Source organism: Pelophylax lessonae (assembly GCF_965119305.1).
Source record: "Pelophylax lessonae genome assembly, chromosome: 4".
NCBI classification, from domain to species: Eukaryota; Metazoa; Chordata; class Amphibia; order Anura; family Ranidae; genus Pelophylax; species Pelophylax lessonae.
The window spans coordinates 318,093,835-318,105,844 of record NC_138771.1 but is presented as its reverse complement, the minus strand read 5'-3'; the positions used below and the strand labels follow the sequence as shown (position 1 = coordinate 318,105,844).

The following is a 12,010-nucleotide window of genomic DNA, read 5'->3' as shown; positions in this document are numbered from 1 at the left end:
GCCCTGTCTGTTATGCTGTGCAGAGCGGACACGGACACAGTTCAGCTCCCCTTTACGGGAAAATTGGGTGGAAGGGGACTGCCTGTCCATTTTCATCCAATCCTATCTGTTACGATCCGCCAGATGGATGGAAAATAGGACCACCGTCTGTCTGGATTTTGCGGGCAGGATTCGATCGGATGGTAGCGGGTGTCAGCGGACATCCGCCACTCTATAGGGGAGACTGGAGGGTCCAATCAGGTCCGCCTCAAAAACTGACAAGCGGACCTGATCGGAAAGCCTGTGTGAAAGAATCCTAATGAAATTCTACTTATGTATGGCCATCTTAACTGTATTTTTACCTCAATTGCAATACATCTAAATACATAGGGATAAATCTGACCAAGGTGCCATACCAGGCTGCTTAGAAGGACAAAGCGTTACAGAAAGAAAAAAAGAGAGGGTGCACAGCCTAGTGTGTTATCTAAAGCACCATTTATTCAAAGAATAAAAGTGGATAATTATATTCTCAAATGAAATAATATGAAAGGCTCATCACATTACCTTGAGAGAAATGACTAGCTGAGCTAGAATGGCACCACAAAGGCATGCAGAATCTGATGCATTTTGAGGGTCTCCCCTCTTTCTCTGAGCTAGATGTCTGCAGAACCATATGTTTTTATATACAACATTGTGCAATATATGTATTAGGACTATAACCACTAACTCTACCTCCAATTACTGGGGGGTGGTGGGGGGTTAGTTATACTCACCAGGTGCTCCAGATATAGGCTCACTGGGGAAACAAATACCTGCTATTCATATATTAACAACAAATGGAATTTACCTAAATTGACTCCTACTATGTTCAGCAGTGCCGATGATTTGCAGTAAATGTCACCAAGTTGCATCCTCAAACTGTATATTTTCCTATTGGCTTAGTTAATGCATGTCTAATTCTGCTATTCGGCTTGGGATGGTACTCTTTTCAGATTTATTTTTTTTTGTAATTAGATGTATTGCTATTGACCTAAAAATACAGTTTCTGAAACATGTATTTGTTTTGCGTGCCAGCTTATTATTTCAGTTGTTCAGTAGATTCCCTGCCCATTGTGATGTATTCCTAAGAGGAGATCCTATACATTCTTATAGGATTAACAGACCTTCCTTATGGGATCATGCTGATTCCCTTTGAACACAAGTTCAGACTCACCACAATCTGAAAAAATTGGACTTTTCCATTTAATAAATCAACACTCCTCAGGATTACGATTTTCATTCTCTGCTTACAATTTTATAGGTTTGTGTTTAGTAGGTTGCTATAAAGCAACAGTTCCTAATACAAATGCATTGATAAATAAGGCCCACTGTTTCTAAGGACACGGTACTGTTTGCTTACATCCGGTGTAAAAATAGAACTTTATCTAATAGGCCTGTCTCAGGTTACTTGTGTAACGAGTTCATCCACTCATTACACAATCAGGCCAAAGAAACTTGTGCTGTACATAGTGATGAAGAGACTATAGCTGATCCTACTTTCTAAGCACTTCATTAAAATGCTTCTGAGGTACCAGATAAAGTGTATGTCCTTATCACAGTATACACAGCGTATGAGGAAGTCCTGCAATAATGGCAGCATTCACACAATTACTGTATATTACTCACTGAGAAAAGGCTAGATACTATTGTAAATATATATTTATATAGTGCTAGCACTCTGCCCTCAAGACCTACTAATTATGATGGTCCCTTCCTTATGCCAGAATCTGAGAAGTAAGTGTGGGAAAAGGATAAAAATGAGCAGGAGTGTGACACGGGCAAGGGGGTTGACTAACTAGGCCGACAAATGTATCCATTCTTTTTTTTTTCCAAGAAAAATATATTATTTATTGAGTATAAACGGTACACTGTATAAATAACATCAACGTTGGACATAACCAGTTACAAAACCAGTGTTTGGAAAAATTCAAAAATAGAAAGGATATAACAGCAATAATACAGGAAAACAACAGCTATAAGTCCCTGTTCACACTGGGGAGACCTGTCAGGCGCCGTAGGTCGCCTTCCATAGAGAAGCTGCGGACCCGTTCTAATAGGAGCGACACAAGTCGCTCCGACTTAGAAAAAGGGTCCGGAGCTTCTTTGGGGCGACCCGGAGCGACCTGCATAGACTTCAATGTTATGAAGTCCGTGCCGGCCGCTCCGAGGTTGCGGTGTGAGCAGCGCGCCGCGACCTTTAAGGTCGCCCCGGCAAGTAGTGTCGCCCCAGTGTGAACGGGGCCTAAAACATCGCACACAGGTGTATAGTGCAGCAAAGTAAACAATCCTGAGTATGTGTATATGTGCATAAGATAAGTATAAACAGAAATATTCAGTTATTCCCACATATTAGTAAAAGAACCATGCACATCCAGTGGTATAGCACATACCTCCGTATATTAGCAAAAACCCACCTGTAGTACAAAGTGCAAAGGAAAAGGGAAGGGAAAGAACAGTGGCAGAAAACTTAAAGGGAAAAGGAGAAAGAAGGGGGGGGGGGAGGGGAGGGAGGAAAGAAAAGAAAAGGAAATTAAGACACTAGGCTGTCTCAAGGAATATCACCCTATCCCATGAGCAGCCAGTCCATAACTAGCTGAGATGGAGCCAAGGCTGGATCACCCAGCCAAGGCTGCCACAATGAAGCAAATTTCTTGTGAGCCTTTCAATGCTGGTATGTCAGCTCTTCTCTAATCAAGGAGGCATTGACCTGTGTTATCTACTGGCCCCTGCTCGGTATCCTGGAGGAGATCCAATATCTAGCAATTAATTTGCGAGCAATGTATAACAGTCTCAACACGGCAACGTGAGCATTTGGGGTCAGAGTGTCCACCTCCAGCGCACCAAGCAAACAGACCACAGGATCCCTTAACAACTGAAAATTGTATACTCTAAAGATCGTGTCGATCACCTCCCCCCAGTAGCGAAAGAGCTTGGGACATCTCCACAACATGTGTATAAGTGTACCCTGGTCCCGTTCACATTTGGGGCACAAAGGGGTAGATCTGCGTCCCCAACGGAACAGCTGTACCGGTGTTCTGTATGCTCTGTGAAACAGAAATAAGTGAGATATCTTATGGGAGGCCGACACCGACACCATAGGAATCGAGGAGAGGCACAGATCCCACGTCTCCCCATCTATGGGTCCAAGAACCCCCTCCCACCCCGCACGAGCCGGGAGGGAAGCGGGGTCCTGCAAGGAGCCCAATAAGAGTGCATACACCTGTGATATCATACCCTTTTTGTCCAGAACTTGAAATACCTCACCCATCAGGCGGTGAGAGTCGGGTATCAAGGTAGACAACCCTGCCTGGGCCGTAATCACGTGTTGTAATTGTAGGTAGCGAAAGAAACAGTGCCTGGGAACATCAAACTCCCTCTGTATATCTTGAAAGGATTTCAGTACCCCGGCTCGGAACAATTGTGCCATAAAATATACACCATGGGCCTCCCACACCTCAGCGCCTTCTAAACAGATCAGTTCTGAAAAGTTGCGGTTATGCCAAATCGGAGTCTGAGGAAGATAACCCTTAATCTTCAACATCCCTTTAACACAGCGCCATACCATGCGAATCAAGGTGAGTGTCGGTAACTTTGGCACCATGTGGGAGAACCCCGCTTCAAGATGGACAAGTACAGGGTGAGGAGAGGCAGGAGGGACCAAAAGGGACCCGATAGGATCTGGGGGGTCCAAAAGACCCCAGCCCCCCATATGCTGAACCTGGGAGGCCAGGAAATATACTCTGGGGTTAGGAACTGCCAACCCACCACTATCCTTGCCCATCTGAAGAGTAGCCAGGTTAATCCAAGCCACCTTTTTGCACCAGATCAATTCGGGGAATCCAAATTGGAGAGTTATGCAAGACATAAAGAAGTTGAGGAGCCCACACCATCTTAATCAGATTAACTCGCCCAGCCATCGACAAGGGGAGTTTTTCACCAACTCGTGCATTTAGAGCGGAATCTTTGCAGCAGAGGTATGAGGTTCAATGTGATATACTGGGCAGGATCAGGAAAGGTATCCATTCTGCATTACACAGGAGTGACTCTTTAAATTTAGTGCTGCTGGGCTGTAATCAGTCTAAGCTTATATGATAGTTTAGTATTCATTTGGTCACCCATAACCCCAGTGTTACTGATGCTTTGCCTGCTGATGGGGTGCGTCCTTGGCAATAGTGCAAGAAAAAACAGTAACGCTGAGTTATGAATATTTATGTCCCCTGGCCAAACTCTAGGAAATGTATTGCCAATTTTGCAAGCTAGGACAGGATATAAATATCTGGATATAACCTTGTGACGCTTTCTATCCCCTGGGCTCTTGCCTAGGGAGTACACCCATGTGTTTGTGAGACAAGGCTTGAGTTTGGTGACTAGGCTTAAGCCTAGTACACACAGGCTGAATGTCGGCAGGCATCGACCGGTTCAATAGAAACTGGGCATAATTCGGCCTGTGTGTATGGAAGCCAGTCCAACGGAAGCTCATGACCAAAAAAGGTCTGCCGTCCACCAGTCAGAACACAATAGCACACCAGGGGGAATCACTGTACTAATATCAGATTGTTAGTACAGCAGCTCCGACCTGAACTTACCAAAAAAAAACTAGCAGTTTGTACAACGCTTTACACTGTCTTGCTAGAGGTGGTTTCCATGAAGAAGTGGAGCCAATCTTGAGAAGTAGCACTGTGGAGGATTTTGGCCTGAAGGTTCCTGAAAGGCTGAAATTTGGCTCGGACCTCACAGTCTCGCCAAGGAAGTCTGTGCTGCCTCTGATCTACTGTCGGATGCTTGAGAATCACAGGACTCCTGTCCTGTGGTCTAAATGTCCTTTTACCTTTGCAGGCTGTGAGTATGATTTTTTCTGGACTCTGCCATCTTCTCCGGGTGTACTATGCCCCAACCCTCTATCCCTATATGTATGGTGGCAAATAGGTGGCAAATAAACTAAATTTACAGGTACCCATCCATTCACAATCCCACTAAAAGTTAACAACTCTACCCTGAGGTGAAATATAGGTCCCTAACTGCTCCTAGAAAATAACCTTAACCACTTCCATACCGTGCAATTTCTGACACTCTGCTCCTACATGTAAAAATCATCATTTATTATATATTTTGTTGTAGCAGAGACCCTAGGGAATAAAATGGTGGTCATTGCAATTTTTTATGTCACAATTTGCACAGAAATTTTTTAAACGCATTTTGTTTGGAAAAAAAAAACATTTTTTTGAATTAAAAAAAACAAAACACTAAAGTTAGCCCAATTTTTTGTATAATGTGAAAGATAATGTTACGCTGAGTAAATAGATAATTAACATGTCACGCTTTAAAATTGCGCACACTCTTGGAATGATGCCAAACTTTGGTACTTTAAAATCTCTATAGGCGACGCTTTAAAATAGTTAACAGGTTACCAATTTAGAGTTACAGTGGAGGTCTTGGGTTGGAATAGTTGCTCTCGCTCTAACGTTCATGGCGATACCTCACATGTATGGATTGAACGCCATTTACACGGGGATGGGGGCGCTTTAAATTTTTTTTTATTGTTTATTTTTTTTTTATTTTATTTTTAACACTTTTCCTTTAATTTTTTTTTGATCACTTTTATTCCTATTACAAGGAATGTAAACATCCCTTGTAATATGAATAGTGAATAACAGGTCCTCTTTATAGGGAGATCTGGGGTCAATAAGACCTCAGATCTCTCCTGCAGGCTAAAAAGCCTGAAATAAAATATATAAAAAAAAAAAAAAACGATCTTGAATGTGCAGCCGAGATCACGGCAGTATTGACAACTGCCAGGCCGGGCGTGTTGTCATAACCTGGCGTCCGGGCCCCTGAGAGTCATAGAGACTGCTGGGGACCATCTATTCCTCGCAATCTCTATGGTGACACTTCCATTGGCGGCTGATTCCTTCCCTGGCTTGCCGATCGCACCGGTGGGCGGCAGGGTTGTCCGCCTGTAAGAATGATCAAGTGGCTGAACAGCCGCTATGATTGTTCTTATGGTGAAGGGAATCGCCGGCTGAAAAAAAATTATATCTGAATGATGCCTGCAGCTGCAGGCATCATTCAGATATCCCTACTCAAATCCCAGGACGTCATATGACGTCCACCTAAGGGGAAGTGGTTAAAATCTTAAGCCCAAAAACAAAACATTATACTGTAGCTTTAATAATCCATGTGGTGGTTACATTAATTTGTAGGTTTTTAATTTTTTATTTTAACCTGTTGATTCTTCCAGTAGGCCAACAGACCAAACTTTCCAGCAAAAGCAGCAGTTACAGGGTTGAGCTTGAGACTAACCATTTAACAGTGACAGGGGTGCTTACAATGGTTAGCTTTTATTATTTGTGTAAAATGTTTATCCCAAAAGTAAGAAAATAACGCTTGCTGTAACTGCTTAAAAAGTGTTAGCTGGAGTTTGGCTTTAGTTTGTTAGTTAAGTCCATCTAAATCTGCTAGATTCTATCCTCTCCCAAGATTGACAGTTCTGTGTCCAAAGGTGTCTCTACCAGTCCTCCATCAAGCATAGACACTCTATAAGAAAGGAAGTGTGTTAACTGGGCAGATCACCAGCTGAAATTAAAGAAAAGAAAAAGGGAAAGGTAATCAAACTTCCAGCCTGTAAAGCCCTGAACAGACCAGGCCAAACAATCACCAATTCCTTGATTACAGAAGGAGCCAAGAACTAAATTTACCTAGCATCTTACACTAGGAGGGTGCTACACAATTCTAAAAGGATGTAATCTTCTCTAATGCTTAACTATATTTCTCAGCAAATGGTACTTTATTCTGTGCATAATTCATAGTTCAAGAAAACATTAATGTGTTGGTAAATATATAGTATTTATCTCAGTGAATATTCAGTATTTTATGTTTACAGATTCTTCTGATAACAATGGGGTCCTTACTCGACGTGAATCTGAGGGATCTCTCAATTCTGCAAAAAGCTTAGACCTGATTTCTTCCTTCTCTGGAAAATCTGAGGTATTGAACCTATAGTGTGTTTACTGTGCCCAGGCATCATTTAATAAGTAAGATTAAAAAAAAAAAACATAGCACCCAGCTGTCCTTAATTTCAAAAATTACTTTTTTACACGAGTACCTCCTAGATTTGTGGTGTACACAGGACTTCTTAGTTAATAGAGGTAGAGTATCTCACAAAAGTGAGTACACCCCTCACATTTTTGTAAAATTTTTATCATATCTTTTCATGTGACAATTGTGAAATTACACTTTGCTACAATGTAAAGTAGTGAGTGTACAGCTTGTATAACAGTGTAAATTTGCTGTCCCCTCAAAATAACTCAACACACAGCCATTAAGGTCTAAACTGCTGGCAACAAAAGTGAGTACACCTCTAAGTGACAATGTCCAAATTGGGCCCAAAGTGTCAATATTTTGTGTGGCCACCATTATTTTCCAGTACTGCCTTAACCCTCCTGGGCATGGAGTTCACCAGAGCTTAACAGGTTGCCACTGGAGTCCTCTTCCACTCCTCCATGATGACATCACGGAGCTGGTGGATGTTAGAGACCTTGCGCTCCTCCACCTTTCATTTGAGGATGTCCCACAGATGCTCAATAGTGTTTAGGTCTGAAGACATGCTTGGCATGTCCATCACCTTTAACCTCAGCTTCTTTAGCAAGGCAGTGGTCGTCTTAGAGGTGTGTTTGGTGTTGTTGTTATCATGTTGAAATACTGCCCTGCGGCCCAGTCTTCAAAGGGAGGGGATCATGCTCTGCTTCAGAATGTCACAGTACATGTTGACATTCATTGTTCCCTTAATGAACTGTAGCTCCCCAGTGTCGGCAGCACTCATGCAGCCCCAGACCATGACACTCCCACCACCATGCTTGACTGTAGGCAAGACACACTTGTCTTTGTACTCCTCACCTGGTTGCCGCTTGAAACCATCTGAACCAAATACGTTTATCTTGTTCTCATCAGACCACAGGACATGGTTCCCAGTAATCCATGTCCTTAGTCTGCTTGTCTTCAGCAAACTATTTGCAGGCTCTCTTGTGCATCATCTTTAGAAGAGGCTTCCTTCTGGGACAGCAGCCATGCAGACCAATTTGATGAAGTGTGTGGTGTATGGTCTGAGCACTGACAGGGTGACCCCCCCCACCCCTTCAACCTCTGCAGCAATGCTGGCAGCACTCATATATCTATTTCTCAAAGACAATCTCTGGATATGACGCTGAGCACGTGCACTCAACTTCTTTGGTTGACCATGGCGAGGCCCATTCTGAGTGGAGCCTGTCCTGTTAAACCGCTGTATGGTCTTAACCACCATGCTGCAGATCAGTTACAGGGTCTTGGCAATCTTCTTATAGCCTAGGCCATTTTTATGTAGAGCAACAATTCTTTTTTCCAGATCCTCAGAGAGTTGTTTGCCATGAGGTGCCATTTCGAACTTCCAGTGACCAGTAGAGAGAGTGAGAGAGACAACATCAAATTTAACACATCTGCTCCCCGTTCGCACCTGAGACCTTGTAATACTAATGAGTCACATGCCACCGAGGAGGGAAAATGGCTAATTGGGCCCAATTTGGACATTTTAACTTAGGGTTATAATCACTTTTGTTGCCAGCAGTTTAGACATTAATGGTTGTGTGTTGAGTTATTTTGAGGGGAGAGCAAATTGACACTGTTATACAAGCTGTATACTCACTACTTTACATACTACTTTATGTAGCAAAGTGTCATTTATTCAGTCTTGTCACATGAAAAGATATAATAAAATATTTACAAAAATGTGAGGGGTGTGCTCACTTTTGTGAGAAAAACAAAAACAGAGGCGCCTCTAAGTGTAGACTATAGACACATTTATTGTTAAAATTATGCACTCACATCTGAATAAAATGCTCGTATGAGAAAACCCATTCCGATGGTTCCGAGATGAGGTGTGTAGTGGACGTGATCATCCGGTCTGTGTAGCCGTCCTACTGGGATAGAGACCTCCTCGCTGTGGCCGGCAGTGCAGCGGAGCTGAAAACAGGAAGAGAGGCTCGTAATCCATCAGTGGAAACGAGGCTTGGTTCACCGTTGGATAGAGATGACGTCATAAGAGGTGCGACGCGTTTCCGAGCGTGCGTACTGCCGGGGGGAGGCAGCCGCGCTCCTTCTTCAAAGCAGGGAAGAGGCGTACAAGGCAGGAGGAGTCCATTTAAAGAGACAAATAAAAGGGGAGGGGATATCTAGGTGGACCGACGGGCAGCATATTAAAAAACATTGCTCCATTCGGAACCATCGGAATGGGTTTTCTCATACGAGCATTTTATTCAGATGTGAGTGCATAATTTTAACAATAAATGTGTCTTTAGTCTACACTTAGAGGCGCCTCTGTTTTTGTTTGTAGCCCTGTGGAACCCCTGGCTTTGGTTTCTTGAAGGCTGCCCTAATTGGTGGACTTTTTTTCTCTTCCATCCTCACTCAGTGACTGTACCTGATCCATATGGACTCTGGCTAATGGTATGACTAATGCGCCTGTATACATGTTTATGTTCCTCACTTTTGTGAGATACTGTAATTGCCCCTGGCAATCATGCTCTGTAATGTAATAATAATTGCAATCCCTTTAGACAGGCAGCACACCTAGCAAATATCATTGTATCTTCTAATCCTTGTGCTTACTTGGTGGTTTATATTTTTCCTTACAGAATGACAATAGTCGCACTAACAGCTTGGAGCGTGAAACAGAGTGGAAGCATATCAAATACTGCTGTGTCTATTTCCCAGATGGCACGGCATCCCTGACTGCTGTCAGATCTGGACTTAATATACGGGAAATGCTGACCGGAGTCTGTGAGAAGAGAGGATACAATCCTTTTGATGTAAAAGTATATCTAGCAGGGAATAATCAGGTATTCTAGCGTTGAAGTACACATAATGGAATGATATGTTGCAGATAAACTTGTTGCAATGATCCCAACTAATAATGTTATACATTGATTTTTATCTTATATACTCTTATGCATCCACCACATGTGTGTTAAAGGTAAACTGATAGAAAATTACCTCTTTGTATTTATTGTATGTCAGAGATCCACAGTTTGTCAACATAAATCTCAGTTAAAGTGGTTGTAAACCCTGCCATATACCAAGTGAAGTGACTGGTCTAAGATAATACACATATAATAAACTAATCGCCCTACATGAGTTGTACTTGTTTATCTGCGGTTTTCTCTTCTCTACATCTGTTCAAAGTGCAGCATTTTTTGAAGCTTGTCTGAGCTTTTAGAAAAAAAGGAGGCAGAGAGCTGAAGTTACACTCTGCAGTACTCAGTAAGGAGAGCTCTGATAGCTGAATGGAGGGAAGGGACACACCCCCTTCACACAGCACACAGGAACAGAGCTGAGACTGTCAATCAGTTGGAGCTTCCTCCCCTGTCACCTTATTTCTCCTGGTGTCAGGAAAACTTGTCTGAAGTGACTAATGCTGATAGCAGAAAGAAATGACACTTGGTGCTCTGGATTGAGGCAAGAACACACTATAGAGGGATATGCTTTGTTCATATTTCATGTCTGAGGTGTACAACCATTTTAAGCTCTTGTAATGTATTTTTAGTTTTTGCACCACTACTTTAAAATGTACCTAAATCCAAAAATAAAAAATGTTATTTGTTGCAGCTTATCAATTCTTAAGTGTATTGGCTGCGCTTGTTTCCATTTTCCAAGCATTTTCCCCTTCACCTGCTAATTCTGCCAAAAACACATCCTGTTCTAGTGTTTATACCGATTTCTCCACTGTATCTGTGGAAGGAGCCATGGTTGTCAGCCAGGCTGGACTTAAAACATGTCTGCCTTTGTTCATATCTATTATATGATAGTTGATGGTAGTGTAAAGGTAAAATTGGTCTTGCTATCAATAATAAATAAACTTGATACCCTTAAAGCTTACTTGAGGGGAATTATAATCCAGCAAATATCCAGAAGGAAGAAAGACACTAAGGATTGGGAGTTAAACATAATGGGAAAAGTTTCAGAGATGGAAAAAGTTATGTAGATGATCCATTGCCAGATAATTTAGCTGAATGGACAGAAGTACCTCAGCTATACCAAACACATTCCTTGAAGAAAGCCAAAAACAAAAGTTTTTTTTTTTTAAAGCAGGGCCATTATGAAGAGGAAGAGAAGACTGGACACATGCTGGCCCTACTAGCGAGATCTCAGAATGCGGGTATGTCTAGTGCAATGTCTATAGAGACACGATCTAGTAGGGTGACCATGTGTCCAGAAGAAATAGTGAATGTTTTTAAGGATTATTATTCAGATTTATATAGGTCTAAGGTAGTGGAGGAAAACAGAGAAATGGGAGATTTTCTACAGGGTCTGCCTATTCCGCAGTTTTCAGAGATAGATAGGGAATCATTGGAAATGCCTGTTACTATCAATGAGCTACGAGTAGCAGTTAGGGAACTAGCAAACCATAAAACACCAGGGCCGAATGGATTACCAAATTAGATATATAGAGAATATGGCGATATAATGTTTGTCAGAGCTGTAGCAGGTGTTGAATGAGGCGTTGAAGAAAGGAAGACTGCCAATGTTGATCACACAGGCTATAATTATAGTAATACCAAAAGAAGGGAAAGATCTAACTTATCCTCCATAATATAGACCAATATCTTTACTCTGCATGGATGTTAAACTTTGGCGAAAATATTGGCTATTAGATTTGGTAAAATAATTTATACTATAATTCATCTGGTCTGGACCAATGTGGATTTATTCCAGGAAGATCAACATTGTTAAATATTAGAAGATTGTTCTTAAATTTACAAATCCCAACAGACAAATTGGGATCACGAGCCATATTGTCCCTCAATGCTGTCAAAGCATTTGATCCATAGAGCGGAACTACTTATGGCAGATTCTGTCACTATTAAATGTGGGTCCCATCTTTACAAATTGGGTTAAATTTTTGTATGCCAATCCAAGGGAGAAGGTGAAAATTGGTGGAAGATCTTTGGATTACTTTCCGCTGTTC

At 42.1% G+C, this 12,010-nt stretch overlaps 1 protein-coding gene across 2 annotated transcripts in view; it reads left to right on the top strand.

Moving 5' to 3' along the window:
- The window catches only part of RGS14 (regulator of G protein signaling 14), a 157,903-nt gene that overhangs the window by 98,990 nt on the left and 46,903 nt on the right, over window positions 1-12,010 (top strand). For both annotated transcript variants that reach the window (XM_082256210.1, XM_082256211.1), the window contains 2 exons: window positions 6,899-7,002; window positions 9,681-9,884. In XM_082256210.1, coding sequence (XP_082112336.1) covers window positions 6,899-7,002; window positions 9,681-9,884 — 308 coding nt within the window. The remainder of the gene's footprint in view (window positions 1-6,898; window positions 7,003-9,680; window positions 9,885-12,010) is intronic.